This window comes from Micrasema longulum, unplaced genomic scaffold (genome assembly GCF_059751315.1).
Source record: "Micrasema longulum isolate JH-2025_06_02 unplaced genomic scaffold, ASM5975131v1 h1tg002758l, whole genome shotgun sequence".
NCBI lineage: Eukaryota > Metazoa > Arthropoda > Insecta > Trichoptera > Brachycentridae > Micrasema > Micrasema longulum.
Window position 1 is genome coordinate 32,522 of NW_028279885.1, and position 23,132 is coordinate 55,653.

General features: G+C 33.3%; 1 protein-coding gene across 1 annotated transcript in view; it reads left to right on the plus strand.

The window, feature by feature from the left end:
* The window catches only part of LOC148271645 (two pore calcium channel protein 1-like), a 34,978-nt gene extending 12,348 nt beyond the window's left edge, over positions 1-22,630 (plus strand). The window contains exons 2-16 of the mRNA XM_088241122.1: positions 2,169-2,326; positions 4,478-4,642; positions 7,068-7,193; positions 9,092-9,272; positions 11,051-11,183; positions 12,011-12,110; positions 12,445-12,625; positions 13,361-13,576; positions 13,942-14,061; positions 14,615-14,783; positions 16,574-16,744; positions 19,033-19,228; positions 19,613-19,718; positions 21,404-21,510; positions 21,736-22,630. Coding sequence (XP_088097248.1) covers positions 2,169-2,326; positions 4,478-4,642; positions 7,068-7,193; positions 9,092-9,272; positions 11,051-11,183; positions 12,011-12,110; positions 12,445-12,625; positions 13,361-13,576; positions 13,942-14,061; positions 14,615-14,783; positions 16,574-16,744; positions 19,033-19,228; positions 19,613-19,718; positions 21,404-21,510; positions 21,736-21,918 — 2,312 coding nt within the window. The 3' untranslated portion in view covers positions 21,919-22,630. The remainder of the gene's footprint in view (positions 1-2,168; positions 2,327-4,477; positions 4,643-7,067; positions 7,194-9,091; positions 9,273-11,050; positions 11,184-12,010; positions 12,111-12,444; positions 12,626-13,360; positions 13,577-13,941; positions 14,062-14,614; positions 14,784-16,573; positions 16,745-19,032; positions 19,229-19,612; positions 19,719-21,403; positions 21,511-21,735) is intronic.
* Positions 22,631-23,132: the final 502 nt, after the last annotated feature.

Sequence of the window (23,132 nt, forward strand, 5' to 3'; positions counted from 1 at the left end):
TTATAGATGGACACTCCTTTAGTAAAACGCTATCATAAAAAGAAAGGTAAATTACATTTGCTTGTCACATTTTGTACTTACAGTAAAAAAACTTAGAGATTCAATTAACAATTAACATTTTTTTTTTAAATAACCAAATAAACAGTATTTCCTCTAGTCCACTCCTGTCTAGTTTTAAAGATCGTATCCATCTTACTCCACACCTCCCATCTTCACAAGAACAACATGACAAAAATAATTGACTTATTACCTCCATATGTTTAGATTTAACATTTAGTAAACACTGTAAAAATAAAATAGGATAAAATTCATTAGTAAATTATACCTGGATATAGAAGCTTGTGTAGTGTGCGGTTAACCTTTCCCTTACTGTCCTAAATACACCCGCGCGTCACGGTGCTGTGTAGTCACTACACATAAAAAAATAAGAGATTTAAAAAGGGAAAAATGGAATAATTATAGGGAATGCCTTTAATTAACCATAATTTAATTCAAAGATGATAATATTTCAAATCTAACTGCTAAAAACATGAAAACACCATTGGGTATCGCTAACGACTCGGGAAAAACGTGCACCCGCGCCAACTTCCCGAGAGCTAATGAGTAGCTATATAGTACTGGACTATGTGACTGACTGAGAGTATACTTTTGATGATATTTGTAATTTATTCTCGATTTCCGATGAAATGCTTTTTTTGTGCCTAATAAGTACTTATTATTTAATGACAAATTATTTCAGTCGATACGTAAATGTGTGATGGAGGAATACTGAAAATCTAAGCCCAATAATATTTATTATATTTATAAAGATATTATAGTTATTAGACGCAATGTGTACTAGCTACACATCACTGCGCACCTGGGAGGGGGGTTAAAAACTAAGTAATTTATTTTCCAAAGTATATGTATCTGACAGCCCTCAATATCGTGGGGGGTCGGCGCGGCTTCGTCTTCCTGGTTCCTCGCAATCGGCCCACCCGGCGTAAACGGGAGGCCTGGGAACCCGGCACGCGGCGATGAAAGCACCGAAAGCTAGGTCAACCTCAGTAGTCCTGAAAAGGACTTTCCACCCGGTCCAAGTGGTAAAAAGAGGCGAGCGCAGTCGGAGCGATCAAGGCGGCGGCCACAGCAAGGAGCGAAGACTGAGCGGGAGGCGGCGGCGGACTCGGGAGCACAGCACAGAAATAAAACACTCGTGTCGGAGGACAGCAGAGAACTGATTTATTCTTTCAAGTTACACGGCTTATAAAGCGTCGCTCGCCGCGCTAGACGAGTTGCCCCGTAGCGCCGCGCAGATTGGCTCGAGGCGGCGCGGGTGGGCTATCCCCACCACTGCCGGCCCTGCAGTAGCCACGAGCGGCGTAAATACGGGCGCGTTATGCGCGCGCGGGCCATTTCGCTACTAGCCACGACGAGCGAAGCACGTGTAACCAAACAAGCATGTAAATATTACAATAATACATAGTAAAACAAATATCGACAGTATATAAATTTCTATATATTTTCCCGGCATAGGTCGAGGCCGAACCCGCAAGTGACAACTGCGTCTTTATTAAGGGTTCAGCACTCGACTTACAGCTATGCCGGGCCCTATATTTATTGATAGCAACATTTTATTTTTTATTTTATTTTATTTAATTTATACAAATAATACGGCCAACGTGGCCGTTCCTATGGGCGTTCATGCGCGTCCGGAACAGTATACTTATTTTATTATTTTTTAATGTTAATATCAGGAATTTATTCTATGAATAAAAGACGAGTGATACTTTAATCCACAAATTTGGAATATCCAGTGACCGGTTTCATCGCTTTCGCGACATCTTCGAGACTGGTATCTTTATTAAGGAGTTCAATGTATTTATACAAAACAGAGATAAGGATAGATAATTCAAAATTATATGAAAGTAAATTAAATAAAGTTATTTTTATCTTAAGGATCATTATCCAAATTTTTTCAGGTTAAGTAATGAGTTGATATAATGCTATTTTAATGAGAAGTATTTTATTTTTAGTGCTAAAACTTAATTTAAGTATCACTTGTCTTTTATTTACATAATAAATTACAATGAACTTCCATCAAGAATTCTCACTTACAAACTTAAATGTTTTTAATATCAGGAAGATAGAAAATCACCCTGCTGATGCTGTAATGTATTATCTTGTAGATAGTCGCCCCGCAAATGGTGATGGGGCCCCCGAGTCGGTACGGAGTGCAGTGCTGGACCTCGGAAGCCGTTCCTCCCTCAACCGTTCCAACAGGGAACACCTCACCGAAGAAGACCACTGGGAGATGAACTACCACGAGGCAGCCATCTACTTAGAAGTATTTTTGCTATAAATATTTTTAAAAATACCTACAGTAATTTTTTTTATTTATTATAAAGATTTGTAGCATTCAAATCTAATAATAGTTCATATGCAGAACCACTGTTGTATAACAAAAAGACTAAGGACTAGTTTTTTTTTCTAAATAGAGTTAGCAAATCGTAATCGCGACGCGCGCAACATGATTACAAATTTATATTTAACATTATTTAAATATTCTACGGCTATATTTTGCCCCGGTATTACTGAGGCCAGGCTCGAAAGTGAATAATTTATCTTTATTGGGAGCCTAGCGCTCAGTCGTACATATACCGGGGATTCTAGCTAGTTAATTTTATTATATTTTATACAGTTACATATTTTATCAATTTACACTCCGCGTCCGAAACACAATGAATGGTGTATGTTATCGTAACATGATCACAAACTTGTGTCATACGGATGCCAACGATCCGATGCCAACAACGGATAATTGGTGGTTTCAACAATATGGTGCCACCTGTCCTGCCACACAAATTAAAATTAAAAGGCGAATTAAACAATGGCTCTATCGCGATCATAGTTCAGAGGTTGGATTATCTCTCGAAATGGAGATCCCAAGATTGGCTTCCGAAATCTTGCAATCTGACAAAGCTGGACTTTTTTCTTTGTGCCTTTTTGAAAGCAAAAGTCTATGCCAATAAGCTAGCAACAATTCCAGACCTAAAGAACAACATTTCAACAAAAGGACTGCGTCGTGCTAGAGAAACCGAGGGGGGTATTTGAGCGATATTGTGTTCTATACATTATTTTCAAGTCTATACTTTATATTAATATTAATAATCTTGGAAATTTCTAAACTGTTTGCTTAATTGAAAAAACAAATAGTATGCGTCTTATTGTCACACCCTACATTTACGAATGAATCAATATATCTGTACTGTTTTCACAGTTTTAGTGTTAAATAAAGCATTGGCTTATTATATATTATGGTGATTTTCTTCAAAGTGTCACGTCTTATCAAGATGAAGCTCCATTAAAGAATGAGGGCAATGAATACTAACTTACTCACGGATCAAAATGTCACCTATGATGCGCTTGTAATGTCTATTTAATTATATGTCGCTATCCTTCAAAAGAATTGTTTGATAATTGTAAAGTTCTAGATATCCGGCAGCTATTTGTCAAGGAGGCACTTGTGAAGTTCTGGAAATCTGTAGATACAGTCAGGACACAGCAAAATATACAGAAGCGATCAGCGGGAAGGATTAATTACCTTGGCCCAACCACTCACTTGAAGCTAGCTCAAAGAAACTTTCCATTCCTGTCTCCGAAATTTTTTAATCAACTTCCGGCAGCCATAAAAAACTCCACAAGTTCCAATGTATTTAAGAAAAATGTTTGCAATTGGTTGCTGCACATCCATAGGGACGAGGTTGTCAATTTTTTTAAAGTTCGAGATTAGCAAAAATTTACAAATCTGCTTTCCTTCCATACTTTTTACTTTTATTTGCTTTTTATATATATTGATAATTTTTAGTTTTTTTCATTATGTATTTTTGTATAATTTAATTTAGTACGTACTATTATTTGGCATATGATTTATTGCTCCTATTTCTTATATTCTTACTATAGTATTGAGTGAGTTTCTAGAAAACATATCTCAATTAACATTTCAATTATGCTTTTATATATATATTCTTTTTCTGTTGATTTAAATGATACTCTTATTTTGTTTTTTTTTTTAATACTACTATATTTTACTATTATTTTGTTGATTTTAATGATACCACTATTTTGTATATTTGATTATGTGTGATTCTTAATTTGTATAATTTAAATTTAAAAAAATATTTCTGATTATTTTTTTTGCATTGTATTCTTTGGAATTTGATTATTTATCACATTTACCTTTTTTTCTAGATTATTATTCTATGTCATTATAATTTGATCTAATTAATTTTACTATGTATTTTTATTGTTATTTATTGTGGCTTGACACGGGCATAGCCTAAAAAGCCTTAATAAGTTCATAAATATTTAATTTTGTAATTTTGAATGAATAAATAAATTTAAAAAAAAATAAATGTCGTTGTGTTGAACACACATTTTTTTGTGGCTCTGTGAGTATATCTTTGATTGTTTTCCATACCCTGTGGTTGTTTTGTAGGAAGGTCAGAACAATGAGAAGTTTGACTCTCACCCTTCTAGCCCCGATGAGCTTCCCGCCTACTTGCGCGTACATAATCCCTGGTACCATGGTCTGGACCTGGCTGCTTCCCTCATACTCATACTCCTGGCCTTCACCGAAGATCCGGCAGTTCCAGTTTTCCAGGTTTATGTCAAACATTTATTTATTCAATTTTATTTTTATCATCGAAGGGAGGGGAGGTTGAAATTTACTAATAAATATCAAAAGAGGAATGCGCCCTGCTTTCTCTGGGTCTTGTCTTATTTTTTATAATGTTGTCGATTACTGATATTTATATACTCATATCTGTTTAAGATATACTGAGGTCATTTTATTTTTGGTTATACATATTTATTTTTGCATTATAAAATTTGTCATGTTTATTTCTGCTTTCTTAAATAAAAAAAAACACTGTATTTATTTCTGCTTAAATATGAAGTAGGTCACGTTTATTTCTATAATACTTTTGAGAAATAAACACATTTATTTCTAATAAAATAAATAAAACAACTTTGTTTTTAACCACTAATTTTTATTTTTCACCGACCGGTTTCAAAGCAAACAAGCTTCTTCGTCAAGGTTTACGTAACTAATGAATTGATTCCTTTTTTATTTTTATTATATTCACTAAATACTACATGTGGACCCAATAAATCAAGTCGTTTTTTCCTTACACGGGTGGTAATTTGATATCAATATTTTCGAAGTAAGACAAGAGAGGACTAAAAGAAATATTGTTTATTTGGTTATTAATTATTGTTTTCTTATTATGAATCGCTTTTTTAATTTCGAAGATTTCTAAGTTGTCTAATTTTAATATTTTATTTTCAACGTGAAGTACTTTTAATCCAGTGTCTTTATTGAAGTTATGATTATTTTCCATCAGATGATTTGCGAATTCAGAAAAATTATTAATATTTAAGCATCTTAAGTGTTCTTTTACTCTAATATTAAAGTTTCTCTAAGTTTTTCCAATGTAGATTGAATCGCAATCATTACAATTTAATTGGTATGTTCCAGATTTATTATATTTATGGACTTTGTCTTTGTGATTTTTTAACAATGTTCCTATATTATTAGTTGTGTAGAAAGCCGGTTTAATGTTTGATGGTAGGGAATTATATAATTGTTTTGAAAAAATGTCATTTATAAAAAGAATCCGCCTCCATTGTTTAGATGGGTTTGCTTTATTTACTGTGGGAGTCGAATATAAATATTTGTTTATAAGTTTGCGTTTTTGTTTTTGATTTAATATTTTATCAATTAAGTTCTCATTATATCCATTATTATTAGCAATCTGTTTTATTGTATTAAGTTCTTTTTTTAAATTAGTATCATCTAGTGGAACGTTAATTAACCTATGTATCATTGAATGGAATGCGGAATGTTTATGGGCAATTGGATGATTTGAAGAATTATGAATAATTGTGTCTGTATATGCTGGTTTACGGTGTATATCGAAATTTTTTATTTTTTTATTGTTAAAGATAAATCAAGAAAGTTGAATTTTTTATCTTTTTCTATTTCTAAAGTAAATTTTATTTCTTTACGTAATAAATTTAGGAAATTTAGAAATGTCTGAAGTTCTCGATCCGACCCTGTAAATAAACAAAAAACATTGTCTACAAAACGGCGCCATAATTTGATACGTTTGATAAGTGGTGCTGTGCTTAAAAATATTTCATTCTCCAGTTCATTCATAAATATGTCAGCAAATAACGGACTAGACGGTTGACCCATCGGCAAACCCTGTGTTTGTCTATAAATAATATTATTATACTGAAAATAGTTTTGATCTAAACAAATATTACAAAATCTACATAAATCAGAAATCAGTTTTTTATCCAAATCTGAATTGTTAAGTAATTGAGAGATTATTTTTTTTGTATCTGTAATTGGAATATTAGTGAAAAGGTTAACTACGTCGAATGATATTAGTTTCGTATTATTTGGAATTTCCATATCTTTCAGTATATCAATGAGTTGAAAGGAATTTTGAAGTGTGTACTTTGGTTTAAAAACTTTTAAATTATTAATTAAATTTGAAATAAAAGAAGCAAGTTTGACTGATGGGGATTTATTGTGTCCACGTGTAGTATTTAGGGAACATGATGAAAACAAAAAAGGAATCAATTCATTAGTTATGTAAACCTTGACGAAGAAGCTTGTTTGCTTTGAACCCGGTCGGTGAAAAATAAAAATTAATGGTTAAAAACAAAGTTGTTTTATTTATTTTATTATAATGAATAACCACAAAGTTAGTGCTTCAAAAATAAACTTTACATTTATTTCTGCTAAAATAAAAAAAAAACTTCACATTTTTTTAATTTAAAAAAAAAAATGTATATCTGTTTTTCTATAAAAAAGGCTGTATTTATTTCTGTGTAAATATGAAATAGGTAGTGTTTATTTCTGATAAAATAGATAACGTTTTCTTCTGCTTTATTTTAAATAAGGCTGTGTTTATTTCTCCTTTTATATATATTAATTTATGTTTAATTTTGCTTGAAAATGAGAAAGGTCGTGTTTATTTCTGCTTTAATATAGGAATGTTATATTTATTTTTTAGTTACCCGTCGGTGTTCATGGGACTGTGGAGTTATTTGCTCTAAGTGTAATTGGAGTGGAACTATTCTTTAAATTACGATGGATCGGTTGGAAAACTATCTTAAAACATAAGCGGACAATGCTCAAGGTAAACTTATATCAATTATGCGGTTGTTAATATTACAGGGCCATAGAATTAAGAATAGTCCAGAAACCGCATACGCACATCAAACAGAAGGCGACTCAACTACTCATAAATCAGTAGGTTTACCTTTTAACCCATTAGTTTCTTTGTAGACGTCGCTCAGTGCGCAACTCCTGATTTGAATTCAACTATGCCTTGTTGTGTCCTTTTAAAGTGTAGAAATATTGCTAGGATTTTAAAGAAACAGGATGCAATCACATTTCACGTGTAATTAACAAATGAATGTGTATGTAGCAAATGCATTACTTAAAAATTGAATTATTTTTCCATCTGTCAGATTGTCGAAGAAACAAAATGAACATTTCGTAGCAACCAACACAGGGTAGTAAATTTTTTTGCCCTACCTTTGCTCATCTAATGAGAGAACGAATGAAAATTGAATCTCGGATTAAACAACTCTATCGTGTACATTTGACCGACGTTATCTTTTAAACAATATTATTTAACATGATATAAAAATATCAGTTTTATGTAAAATAAAATTTGTTTTATATTTTAAATTTAAAGTTTATTAATTCAATTACTCTTATTAAATGACCCTTTACTTATTTACTCTGTTGTGTCAATCAATATTTCCGCGTGCATAATAAAATTTTAGAGAAATAAACAGATTGCTTTTTTTTACCCTACATTTGTGTTATAATTATATTTTTTCCCATCGTGCAACACTACACGACGGTGTCATGAATGCGCGCGGCAAAAGTGAGGCATAGTGGGGGAATTATTGGACACAGTCCAATGTATTCAAATATGATTCTACACTCCTTCTGGACTATTCTTAATTCTATGTACAGGGCTTTAAAATTCATAACTCCACCCAAAAGCTAAAAATCCAGCGTCCAATCTAGTCAATGTAACATCCATCAGCAACAGTGTTTTAGTGATATTTTCAACATCAGCATCATTGGTAGCTAAAAATCAGTAGAAATCGGTCGATTTTTCGTGGTTCTATGAAATGATATAATAAGTAATTCTTAATTCATTATATGTCAAGATAACAACCAGAGACATCTTTAGTGTAAAACCTTTTTTTAACAAAATACATTTTAAATTTTTCTCTAAAAAAACAGTGAAACAAAAGAAGCTGTCTGTCAAAACTACAAATGAACTTTTTTGTGCAATACCAAGTACTAACTTGAGAACAAAATAATAAAGACATTGTTAGGGGTACCAGTACCTAATTATAAAATAAATTTGCCACTTTTTAATTTCCGTATAGTTATCCGAACTGATAAACTGAAATGAATCCTTCTGACTGATGGGACCTGATAGTGCTATTGCTTTTATAGTGAAGAATGAGGACATTCAGTAGTCTTTTTTATTTGTTAATAGACTATCAAACTAAGCCAAAAAAATAAAAATTAATATTTATTATCCTACAAGTTTTATAATTTTTTATTACTTTGCGTGTGACATCACTAGTTCTCTTCGGTAAGTTGGCTTCCCGGAAACCGGAAATTTCTTACAACACTATCATTGGTTGATTCGGAAGAACTTGTTATGTCATTGAAAGTTCTTCATTTTTATTATTTTTTCATATATTTTCGAGAAACTTCGCCGTACAATTAAATGCTGTAATTCTTACCGTATAAGAAAAAAACATTTTTTAAATCCGATTTCCCATAGCACTGAACTTCCTCATTGGGGTCATCTTCCATTTCCCTTACTGTCAGCAATTTGACATCTGCTAGGTAACGGTATTTTGGATGTTTTTATTAATTTGTAGATTACATACAGGAAATGCACAATTCACCTTCTGCATTGTCCTCAAGACGATAGTAGATCAGGCGCAGTAGGCATTGGTTTCCGGGTGAGTCCCATTGTCTAAATTTTCGTTGCAGTGTGCGACATTGTTTATCATGGTGTTGGAAGCCTTTGTGGTGCTCATTCGGCAGTCTTCTCACTTCCGGGTGACGCGAGCGCTCCGCCCCATCTTCTTGGTGGACACCAAGCACTGTGGGGGCGTCCGGAGATTCATTCGCCAGATCCTGCAATCTCTTCCTCCCATTCTGGACATGCTTGGTAAGTGAGATGCTACACGTAATGTTTTAAATGTCCCCTACGGTCTATTCGCGTCAGAGTATTTCCATACTTTCTCGGGTGTCCCGCAAGGCTCTAACCCGAGTCAATTGTTCTCAATTTTCATTAATAATATTAAAAATGTAATTTTGAACTCGCGTTTTCTGTTGTTTGCGTATGACTTAAAACTCTTCTTAAAGGTGACAACTTCTGACGATTTTCGTCTTCTCCAAGCGGATATATCTAATATATCTGAATGAGGAAGGCGAAACAAACTTAAGATTAATGTTTCCAAGTGTTCGGTCACGTCCTTCACTAGGGCCGAAAAAACTCAATTTTTTCGCTACAAAATGAATGACCGGAATCTGATACGAACATCGAATGTTAAGGATCTAGGCGTTAGATTTGTGAGCACCCTAATGTTTCATGAACACATAGAGACAATCAGTGGTAATGCATCGAAGATGTTAGGATTTGTTCTACGAACTCTTTACAATTCCTCGGTGCGAAGTAGACTCGAGAGTGGCTCGATGATTTGGGGGCCACATGAACTGAAGTACTCTCTTATGATAGAGAAAATCCAAAAGAAGTTTCTGAGATATCTCTACATGAGAAAGTGCGGGTATTATCCTTGGCTCTACCCGACCGAGTTTCTCCAGGGCATGCTTGGCTACAACAGTTTAGAGACTAGAAGTAATGTGTATTTGACTACACATTTTTATCGATTGTTGCGCGGTATGATCGATAATTCTGAGATTATGATGAGCATTGGTTTGTATGTTCCTGATAATTACCTAAAGCTAGGGTTTCCTAGGACAGCGGTGACCGTATCTTAACGGCCGTAGTGAACGGTGATGCAGTTGACAGCCGTCGTAACGGTAATTAGAGAGTTGTTTCCTAGGAAAACGGTGTTGATAACACCGTTAAAAAATAAAACCACTCTCTAGCCACCTCTACGACGGCTGTCCACCGCATCACCGTTCACTACGGCCGTAAAGATACGGGCACCGCTGTCCTAGGAAACCCTAGCTTTAGACAGATAGATATTGATCTGTTCCATGTATCCGAAGGGGTTTTCCAGAGCAGGATTCTCCTACTACTTTGACATGAGTCTCTTTCATGTATTTTTTTCTTTTTAATAATATGTACGTATTGAATATATGTTTGTAATGTATATGTTATATTTAAATAAATGAATTATTGAATTAAATTGAAATAATGTCAAAAAGTATTAGTATACAACCACTCAATGACTTTTTAATGTCTACCAGTTTCGAGAAATACCCGTCTCTTCGCCGGAACTCTTACACAGTCACCTTCCACCAACTTTTACAGCACATTAAAAAATAATAAAATAATAACCCGCTACGCCTCTATTTTAGGAGAGAAATAGTCATAAAAATTGAAAACAACAGTATCATTCCATGTGTGCATCATCCCGAGTAAGGTTCGCGTCCCGTAGTTCTGACATGAACTACCGACGAATTGTCAACAGCGGATGTCGAGATAGTAAAGTAGGCAAGCGTGGTTAAGGCTCTCAGGAGGCATCCTCAGGTTTATGGCCCAGCGAACCATGTCGCTTCTGCTTGATGACAGTTGTCCCTGGAGTTTGCTACGTCCATTCTCGCATTTCTATATTCCTCACATGGCCAAACGACCATACACTTAAAATGCTTCTGCGACACCTATTCTAAAACTCAGTATTTTGCTGTTTTGGGCCCTAGTGAGGTGTGACTATTCTTCTTTGGGTTAAATTTAATAATATGAATACTCCTTTTCAGGACTTTTGCTGTTCTTTGTGACCACATACTCCTTGCTCGGATTCTACCTCTTCTCAGAACACGTAGACAACCAGCACTTCAGTACTATTAGTGACTCCTTCGTCAGCATGTTTGTTCTTCTCACCACAGCTAAGTAAGTGCTTTGCTACAAGTTTTTACTAATTAAGAGATACTAATTGTATGATTTTTACCCCTTAAAATAATCGATCTTTGTAAGATAATAATAAGTCCATTTTTGTCTCTGCTTAGCTTAATATAATTTGCTCACATTGTGAAATAATTTTTTATATCTAAATATGTTTTTTATACAAAACTGCTGTGTTATATATTTAGTATTTATGTAAAATAATACTTTCATATTTAATTTTTAAGTTTTTCACATTGTATTGAAATGTTTATATTATTTTTAATATGTATCTTTTTAAGGTAAAAGGCACTGCGTGCCGTGTATGTTAATAAATAAATAAATAATAAAGTTTATGTCCACTTGAGTAATAATAAGCTCATTTTTAAATCCACTTGAGATATAATAAGGTCATGTTTATATCCGCTTGAGATATAATAGGGTCATGTTTATATCTGTTTGAGATGTAAAAAAGGCCATGTTTATATCCGCTTAAGATATTAAATATATTATTAATATTGTTTTAAAATGACCATAAAAAACTTTAGTTGCTAATATACTTTGATTAACTAATATTTGATCACAAATTAAATGCTTACATAGAATATAAATAAAACATATTTGCATCGTTAAATGTTAGTAAATATTTGTATATAATCACTTACTACCAGTTTTGTGACGTACCCGTAGCCGTCTCTTTATCGGGACATTCACCACACAAACATAACAGAATAGAAAAGTGGTTATATACAAATATTTACTAACATTTAAAAAAAAAGTTTGACAACAAAGTTAATGCTTTAAACTTTAATAACATATATCGATGTCTATTTTAGTTTCCCTGATGTAATGATGCCATCGTATGCTAAATCCAAGTGGTTCGCTATTTTCTTCATCTCTTATATCGCCACCGTACTCTACGTACTCATGAATCTGGTAAGATATACAACCATCATTAAGCATATAATAGACTGTTTATTTAAACTGTATTTTTTTGTGGAGGGGACGCGAGTCCTTTCATCTGCGAATTTAAGGATTTTTCCCATTTTAAAATTATAATAATGAATTTTTTTCATTAAAAAAGAAACATGAAATTTAAAAAAAAGATTGTTTTAAAGTTTACCATGAGAAATGTTCCTCTGAAGTTTTGCAGTCTGGACCTGAATATGTTTTATACTGACAGAGAAGTCTTAGAGTAATTTGTGAATGCAGTATTCTCCATTGAGAAGGAAAAACATATGTGGTTGATTGAGCACTGGATGCCTTTCAGATGCTGGCCGTGGTGTACGAGACGTTCACGCGCATCGAGCGCGAGAAGTACCGCCGCCTGCTGCTGCACCGCCGCCGCGCCTGCCAGCACGCCTTCCGCCTGCTCGTGTCCCGTCAGGCCCCCGCCACCGTGCGCTTCCGCCAGTTCCACGGCCTCATGAGATATTTCGCCCCGCACAAAGGTCTGTGTTTGGAATAATTAACCTGTCCCCCCTTGTGTGGGCCTTGGCCTCCTCCAACATTCGTCGTCACCTCCCTCTATCCTGGCATGTACTCCTCCGGTTCCTGATGCTAATAGCGTCCACATCCCGCTGCACTCGATCCTGCCATTGTAGTTTGAGTCTACCAACGCTAGCCTCGGGGCTACGTGTGAAGTATCATAATGGGCACTCTTTCTTAATTCATTCTTTCTAAGTGCCCTGCCCATTGTAGCCTCCCTATTATGTTGGGCTCGTTGTACATATTATAGACTTCTTCATTGAACCCTATACTTCAAACTCCATTTTCCTGCACAGCTTCGAATATCTTTCTTATTATTTTCTTCTCAAATATAAAGAGAGATGTCTTATCTTTTTTTACCCAATACCCAGCATTCAGAGCCATACCTGAGTACATAGCGTAATAGTGTTTTGTAGATATATGAAAAAAAACATTTGCTGACGCTCAAGAGGAGTGAGTACTCTTAATGAAGCCTCGAAAGCTACAAGCAGCAGTACTGGTTACGGAAATGAGAGACACAATTTTGACCACTGGCACAACCGCAAATGTGTTAATATGCCGACCGGTTTTAGAACACGACTCTTCCTTTATCAAGGGTTTATTTTCGGTAAAACTGTTGAACATTAAATTAATTTTAGTAATTCTACACAAAATTAATATGAAGATAGTTAAATTATCATTCTTAACTTCCATTCCAGGTACAAGAGACACCCTCCTCATGTTCAAACAACTGAATACTTCTAACACGGGGGCCCTGTCTCTGGACGAGTTCCTGTCTGTATACGAGTGTGGGGCACTCCGCTGGGCCCCCCAGCACGACCGGGCCCCCTGGTATGGAACTCTAGGTCCTGTTGAGGTCCTCGGCAGGTACTCGTCATACATCGTCAACTGGGCCTACTTTGAATACATTGTTTGTGAGTGCTCTATATATATTATTTGAATATATTTTTGTAATGTACATAAGCGTATTAAATAAATAAATTGAAATTGATAAAAAAATCATGGCAAGATATTCATTCAGCTTAATCCATTTTTCACACAGTTAAAACATACTGAAATTTGTTGAAATTTTGACAGCTGGATAGTAATAGATTGCCTTTGAGAGTAATGATTTTTTTTGCATTCGACTCGCCATCTGTTGACAGGTGCATTAATTATCAGTTCACCAGGTATGACTCAATTTCGGCAATAGTGGGTCACATCGGTCACTTGGCCTTTTTATCGTCAATATGTTGATATTTAATTTATTTATATATTTAATAATATTGTTTTATTACAGTCGCTCTTATTATTGGAAATGGTGTCTCAATGCTCATTCGCATCACAGAAGTATCCGGCGGTCTACAGGACAGTGCTCGGCTATTTTGTGCCTCATGGGACACTTGGCTGTTTCTAATATGTAAGTATTCTGAATTTGTAAGGAATGTACAAGTAAGACAAAGCACCCAGCAGTTCCTGGTGACAACTGACATCAGTGAGTCAATCAGGAAGTTGTGGTTTTTAAAAAAAAAATGTTTATTGATAGACTATCAAACTAAATATTAACATATTCCGAACTTCTGGTACGATCGCAAATGGAATATGCATCGTCAGTCTGGAGCCCTTTGTACAACTGCAACTCTTTTAACTTGGAAAGATTATCTATTAGAGATCCAATAATTGTATTTTTTAATATAGTCCATTAAAAAAACAGTAAAAATCTTATATTTTTTTTAGTAATATACGAGTCACTTCGTCAGATTTTTATGCTGGCAATGTCAAATAATTAAACGTGGCTTGCTTTGTGATTGGTTATGACAAGGTCACGGCATTCTATTTAAAAATTGCTGTTTTTAAAATGTTACTATTAAGAAAAGCCAGAACACCAGCACTCTATTTCTTTTATTTTTTTACAACTGTTAATTTTGCAAGATTCCATAGACAATTGATTCACATCTTCTTTTTCTTTTCAGTATTTTTAATAGAGGCGGGCTTGCGAATGATGGCCCTGGGTATGCGGCAGTACCTGTCCAGCGGGTGGAATGTGTTTGACCTTGTGGCGACACTGCTCGGTGTTATTGGAGCTGTACTGCTTGCGTTGTTACCTGGCCTTATTATTGTAGTCATATTCAGGCCATTAAGGTAAATTGAAATAGAATATTAACAATATTACATTCATAGACATACTTATTACACGGGTATCTCATATTGAAGCCAGTAAGAGTATAATTATATTGTTTAGTCATCTTATTACAATAAAATCACATCACAAGGATTCAGTAAAAGTTTGATCATTTCAAACAAAGTTATACTTGTAAAACGAATTGATTCAATTTTTTTTTTAGAATGTTTTTTTTTTTCCTCTTGTTCCCGTTATTAATTGCTTTGCAAAGCTTTTTTTCCTGGTATGTATATTTTGCACAACATTTATTTTTCACGGGTCTGAATCAATTCCTTCATTAATTTTTTTCATTTTTGTAACTATGTCCTTTAGAAAGTCAATGTATTTTTCGGCAGTGGCTTTTAGAATGTTTTGAGTATGTCCAAATGTTTGCAGATAGGCTGGATTTCCTCCCTAAGGAGTTATTTAGATCTAAATTTGTTGGAACAGAGAGGGAAAACATATTTGAGAAGGGAATATGGAAGTCTAGGCATTTACAGGGCTTATGTTCTGTCATTGGCTGGTTTAAGTGGCCACTTTACACACTGTGTAACATTGTGTAAAGTGCAAACCCCAAAGAATAACTCGCCACTGTTGGTAATCTTGCCGTTGCAAGCACCGTCTTCATATCTGGCTTTTTAGGTGTCACTCTACAATTAACATCTTGACAATACAAAGCATTCCTTCATTATTATAAATAAACTGTGAACAAGTGTTAAAGAGTTATTGATAAAACTACTTCCAAACCTAAATTTATCATTTCAGTGATCAGTTATCAATTGGGAATAATTATGTTTTTTGATATTGCCACACTTTAACCTCGTGCCTGGCAACAATAGAATTAGAATAGTCCAGAAACATTAGGTACTCTGTAGACGTCGCCTAGTACGCAACTGCTGATTTTAATTCAATTCTGCCATGTTGTGTCGTTTGCAAGTGTCAAAATACCGCTGCGATTAAAATGGAATACGGTAGGATCACATTTCATGAGTAAGAAGCGAATTCACAAGTAATATTATTTGAGAATTCCATTATTTTACCATCTGTCAGATTGTTAAATAAAAGTACTTGTTAGTATTGTCAGGGTAGTCGAATTTTTTACCCTGCTTTTATAGATAAGCTTTAGTGTAACATTAAATGGTATTAATTTACTTAATTATTAAATGATTATTTAATAAAAAAAATTACATTTGCCTTGCTTTTACTATAAAAGTACCCGTTTTTTTTTCATAGTCTAGTCAGTAAAATATTTTATTTTTATTTTCTTTTATTAACATATATGGCAAAATTGTCTTTTACAAAACTTATAATATAAACATATTTGTTTAATTATTAAAAAGAAAAACATACATTACTAAAATTTAGAAACCAAAATTAAACCTATAAATTATATAACACATTCAGTAGAATTTTAAAACAATTAAAAATAAATGTAAAAATTAAATTAAATAATAAAATAAGAGCTAATATAACATAACACAAAATTATCTCATATTTGTATGTATATTGTTCACGGTCTGGCAAAATTACGGGGCCACTTCACACATAAGCGCAGGCGGTTTTATCTATCCTTATTCACAGTGTCAACATTGTGAAAAAATATGAATGTTTATTTAACTGCAATTGATATTAAGAAAGTGGTATGTTTGTAAGCATTTATTATAGTTTTTAATAGTGACAATATGCAATGGCGATTGGCTTTAAAAAATCTTCCTCTGGTATAACGAGTAATGCTTATAACAAGCAAATTCATTCATTCAATTGTTTCTAGATTAATGCGTTTGTACAAGTTGAAGAAAAGATATCGCGATGTGTTTGGGACCTTAGTGCTTCTGTCCCCACTCATGTCCTCCGCTGCCTGCGTCATGCTGGTCATGTATTATTTCTTCGCCATCGTGGGTATGGAGTTATTCTCCGGCTATGACATGAGAAATTGCTGCGTGTAAGTATTATGTATTCATGTTTATGTATTTTTTTAAATTATTAAACTCCCAAAGGGCTCTTACAGTAAACAGATGAACCTCTAAGAGAGTAAGATTTTGAGAAAAAAAGTGTTAAAAATTATAGAATATGTACTAAATTTTTCTTCAAACCTATCGCCTCTTGCATGCTAGGTGAATATGCCAGCCACTAGACTACAAGGCGGACAGTATCACGTGTACATGCATAGTATGAATACCTCAGAGTAGTAATGCGCCATGGATGTAGAGATTGTATTTTGCCCTATTGCATAGAACAGAAGCATTGCAATAGAGAGGAAGTTTTTGAGATAAAAAAAGTGTTCAAAGTTTCATTAAACATTAACATGTACATTTTTCTCCACATATGGTATTGTCATGTCCTTTTATGAATAAATCGAATAGAAGATTTTGTCAAGCGACGGGTGTTTTGCATTTATAAGTGATTTTTAGTGTGATTTTATTTAATTATTTATTAACGGACATTGTCCATGTATACAATTTATAGGGTTTAAATATTACAATAAAAGAATTGTTTAAAACATTAAAAAAAAAGAAAAGAAGCATTGACAAACATAAGGGACATCGAGACAAGATCTGGACTATTTATTTAGTGTTCGTTTAAATCGTTGTAAACTTAAACCAAAAAAGTCCTGATCTTGTCTTGAATTAACAATACGACAAAGACGAGTCATTGGAGAATTAAGGCCATAGTTTGTTCTATGCTGATCGATGAACTGTACTTCATTGTTTCTCAATCTACGAGTCGGAATATTGAATTTTACTTGTCCCAGTAATGATGGAACATCGATTATACCATTTAGTATGCCGAACATATATATGGAGTCATTATTAGTTCTACGTTTTTGTAGACTAGAAATATTTAACATTGACTATTTCAGCATAAGAATAATTACCTTTCTCTAGTCCAAGCATCCACGCTATTTTTCGAAGCAAGCGATGTTGGACTGATTCAATGTGATTTATGCGATTGACATAGAATGGAGACCAGACCACGGAGGCATATTCTAGAAGAGGGTGAACAGTTGAGCAATAAAGTGTTTTGATTGTACGGACATTAGTAAAATCAGATATTCTCTTAATGAAGCAAAGTAATTTCAGTGATTTATTTACTGTATTATCTATATGCTCGTTGTATGTCAGTTTATAGTCCAAAACAACTCCTAAATCTCTGATGGACTTAACTACATCAATTTTGGAGTTTTCTAATATGTAGGTACTCGAAAGAAATAGGTTGTTTTGTTCTATGAAATGACTGATTATAATCTGAATGATTTTTTATGTGTTTTATATGTATATATGTACAGTAAAACCTCATTTCTATGTTCCTAAATTTTACGTTGAAATGTTTAGGTCCCATTTTTTTCCATATATTCTCATTCCAATGTTTCCCCAATTAACGTTTTTTAAGTTTTTCATAACCCCGGTTTTACGTTGAATTTTTTTCAAAACTCATTCGATCTGTCAAAAGATAACGAGCCGCGCGAGAATAAAATCGAGGTAAATAAAAAAATGTGTAGATTATTGTCTCAAACTGAATTCAAAGTAGGTGCAGTGTAATTGACCTTTTTGTTTAAGTGTATAATTTTGACATATTACTAAATTGTGGCATGCAGTTGACGCATCTTTAGGAAGAATAAAAGACTTTATTCTTACATCAATAAATTAGGATGCATAAAGTTTAAAAATGTGGCAATAGATATATTATTTGAAGTTATAAACATAATGTGAAAAGAAGATAGTTTAAACAGTTATCATAAAAGTGTGAAACAATTTTGCCGCTATGTAGATGACAGTTGAAATTTTGTGGCGTCATACTAAAAAAAGTGATACCATATAAATAAAATTCTCCAATATTTAGGGGAAAAATCATTGTATCCATTTTATGCAAATTCAAATATTTATTTTCGTGTTTTTAAGGTTAAGAACCTACATAAAATTATTTATACATGTTTTTCTAAAAATTCAATAAAAAAAAACACATTATAGTATTGACTGAAAAAATATAAAATATTTTCATTTAAATTATAGGTAATCATAATCTCCAATGATAACAGATTTTACCATTTTTCTGCTGTATATTTAGTATAGTCTAGTACAATAATTATATTTTGATGTAATTTCATTTTTTCCATACATTTTTCATTTCCTCACTTTAGTGTTTTCCTCGGTTTTACACTTTTTTGTTGTTCTCTTGAAAAATGTAAAACGGAGGTTTTACTGTATATATATATTTGCACTTTCATTTTAGAAATACCGCCGTAGAAGATTTCTACAAGTACTCGGCCAACAGTTCCACTGCCCTGGGTTATTACTACCTAAATACATTTGAGAATCTCCTGACAAGTGGAGTCACCTTATTTGAGCTGACTGTTGTCAATAATTGGTTTATTTTGATGAATGCCTACGCCTCTGTAGCCAATCAATGGAGCCGAATTTACTTCATGGTGAGTAAACACTCAGAACCGGGTTGTAGGATGGTAGTATTGTGGACTCACGGGCCAAAGGTCCGAGGTTCAAATCCGATTTCCATTTTCCTAGCACAGTTATTTACACCTCAAAGGCATAGCCTGTTTGTATTTGGGTATACAAGAAATTTTTATGAATTTTTTGCTTCTATAATAAATAGACAGGTATAATATTTTTTTATAATATAAGAAAGAGAATTGAAAATATTCTTTGAGAGATTAGAAGGTACTTTTTTATTTTATAGCGATTAAAAAATTAAAAATAATCATAAATAAAATAAAAAAATTAAGTTAATACATAATAATATAATGATATTATCATGTAATAAATATTTATATTAACTATCGTTATTTTATTTACAGGTATTTTATCTCTTCACAATGGTAGTGCTGACCATCGTAGTGGCCAGCGTATTGGAAGCATTCCGCTTTAGGATACATTATAAAAGAAGCACTACTAAACGAGATGGTATGTTAAAACAGCAACAATATGAACTTCATAAAATACCGGCTTAGAAAAATCACAAAGTTAATGTTCTTTCAAAAGAAAGAAGCTGTGACAATGGAGTGAAATGTTTTTTTCTTGTGTTTAAGAAGGTAAACATGAACAGAAAATATAAAAGGAAAAATAATAAAACCCACTAAACTGCGATACCGGCTAGTCGGCAGATTTCTTATTTTTCCTTTACAAAGAAAAAAGATAGAGAAATTACATAAATTTATAAAGTAATAAAAACTTTATTTACACATGGCGTCTAATAACTATAATATCTTTATAAATATAATAAATATTGGGTTTAGATTTTCAGTATTCCTCCATCACACATTTACATATCGATTGAAATAGTTTGTTATTAAGTAATAAATACTTATAAAAACATTTAAGTTTGTCAGTGAAAATTCTTGATAGAAGTTCATTGTAATTTATTATGTAAATAAAAGACGAGTGATACTTTAATCCAAAAGTTTGGAATATCCAGTGACCGGTTTCATCGCTTTTGTGACATCTTCGAGACTGGTATCTTTATACAGGAGTTCAATGTATTTATACAAAACAGAGGTAAGGATAGAGAATTCAAAATTATATGGAAGTAAATTAAATAAAGTTATTTTTATCTTATGGATCATTATCATTTTTTTTCGGGTTAACTAATGAGTTGGTATAATGCTATTTTAATGAGTTTAAATATTTTATTACACACTAAAAATATGACACAAAAATAAAATACTTAAACTCATTAAAACAGCATTATATCAGCTCATTAGTTAACCTGAAATTTTTTTGATAATGATCCTTAAGATAAAAATAACTTTGTTTAATTTAGTTTCATATAATTTTGAATTCTCTATCCTTACCTCTGTTTTGTATAAATACATTGAACTCCTTAATAAAGATACCAGTCTCGAAGATGTCGCGAAAGCGATGAAACCGGTCACTGGATATTCCAAATTTGTGGATTAAAGTATCACTCGTCTTTTATTTATATAATAAAGTACTTATTAGGCACAAAAAAAGCATTTTATCGAAAATCGGGGATAAACTATACTCACAGTATAACAATGTTTCGCATTGTTTCGTATGAAGAAAATAGTAAAGAATTTACGCCCGTCGCAGTCAGTCACGTAGTCCAGTACTAGCTACTTAGTATTAGTAGCTCTCTGGAAGTTGGCGCGGGTGCACGTTTCGCCCGAGTCGTTAGCGATACCCAATGGTTTTTTCATGTTTTCAGCAGTTAGATTTGAAATATTATCAGCTTTGAATTAAATTATGGTTAATTAAAGCCATTCCCTATAAATATTCAATTTTTCCCTTTTTAAATCTCTTATTTTTTAATGTGTAGTGACTACACAGCACCGTAACTCGCGGGTGTTTTTAGGACAGTAAGGGAAAGGTTAAGAACTAAAAGCATACATATTTTTTACACAAAATTCATTTACAAAAATTTAAATAGATGACTGTTAACATTAAATAATAATTAATATAAAGCCTTGTTACATATTAGCTATTTAATTATTTTTTTCTTAAAAGTTTTGTCAACATTTTCTTTTAAGATCTGCTTAGGAATCTTATTGAAAATTTTAGTAATTGTGTAATGAAGTGCTCTTTGGCCATACTTGTTTCTTGATTGAATAATTTAATTTTCGTGTTGGCAGAGGAAAAGCTGCTTCATGAGGAAGTTCACATTAGTTGGGAAGAAGTGCAGCAGTTGGGGATTGACGGCGTAATGGTTGATCAGATTAGGCCACATCTCACTCCAGGGGTAATGTCTCAAACACAATTTATTTCAATTTACTTCATTTCAAACTAAACAAAATGTTCATCATCACCATACTCCTATCCGCACCTGATGTTGCACAGGGCGCTGCATTGGAAAACCGAATGCGCCGTATATTAGTCGCACGAAGGTGAGGCGATTAGTCTTGTGCCCGGCGACGGCCAAGTGTTGCAATCAAAATATGAAACACTGACTTATTTATGTTTCTAGGTGACTATGACATTCATCGGTTCAAGGCCTCGTACGCGTGAAGTTCTTCAAAGAAGAATGTATACTCACGAAATACAGAAATGGTTGGAAGAAGCCGCTTTAGAAGAGAAAGATGGGACTCCCACCGCTAATGAAAATGTGGAAACAGAAGATTCTGTAGCTACGGACAGAAGACTTCTTTAATTTATTGATTGACTATGAAATTATTCACATAAATGTCCATAGTAGATACTTAATAAATCATCGTCTTAGTGGTGGAAAGAGCTGAGTCACAATATACTATCATAGTTTTGAGAACAATGACTTAAAAGTTAACCAAAAATATATCTTTCCATTGTAGAACCGACATTTATTCAGCCAGGTTAATGAAACCTTAAGGAAATACTCATTACTGAGTACATATTATCATCACCAAACTGTTATCTGTAGTTGCATAGCGATTCTTAATGCTCTCTAGGGGGTAAAGTGCTGCTAGCGCTTAATTAGTACGTAATTTACGTGCTAGCAACGCGTTTTCTACCCCCGAGAGTTCAGAATTGAACCTTTGGTTGTGCTTACAGAAATGAATTGTTGTTCCATTAAATCAACCATATTTCGATCATCTGTTCAGGAAATCAAAGTGATCAGTCTTACGTTTGTGCCAGTTCAGAAACAATTATATATTTCAGTGTACAACTGCCTGTAAAAATATATGTTTCATGTCAACCTTCCCAGGATCTTCGGGACCACAAGAATGGTAGACGAATGTGCCGACCACTACACGATGGGGCAGACTTTCCTCCATATGATTTCCGTTTTCAAATTTTTATCCGAAAGTAGCCATTGAGTTTTGAGGATTTTGGTTCTATATCACATGTAGAACTGTATTTTTAATCAATACAAATTTCAAAAGAAATATACAAAAGATTGTTACGAAAGACATATTTAGTATTTTCCACTTGGTTCTTTCCACCACTCAGGGGACGTTTTATATTTTGACAAAATTTTTAAATGTTTAATTATTTTGAGATCTGAAGTTCAAAAAAATTGTACTTTGACAACACTACAAAAGGTTTAATCTATTATATGTTTTATACAGTCTGGAAAAATGAACTTATTTTGAAGCTTAATAAAAATGCACCAATTATCGTAATTAGTTAATTCATTTCGTGTTTGTATAAAAATTCATTTGTTTCGAAAATTATGCCGTCTAAATGCCTGCCCCCTCGAGTTATACATTCCTGATACCTGTTTATCAAAACCTTTCAATTATCTGTGGCTTGTGTTTAAAGACTTCCACCTTCAGGTATCCTCAAATAAAGAAATTGCATGGGGAGAGATCAGGAGATGTCTCACCTATCCATGCATAAATCTAAAACTAAATTGGCAAATGTTCGGGAAGTTAAAACGATACCTAA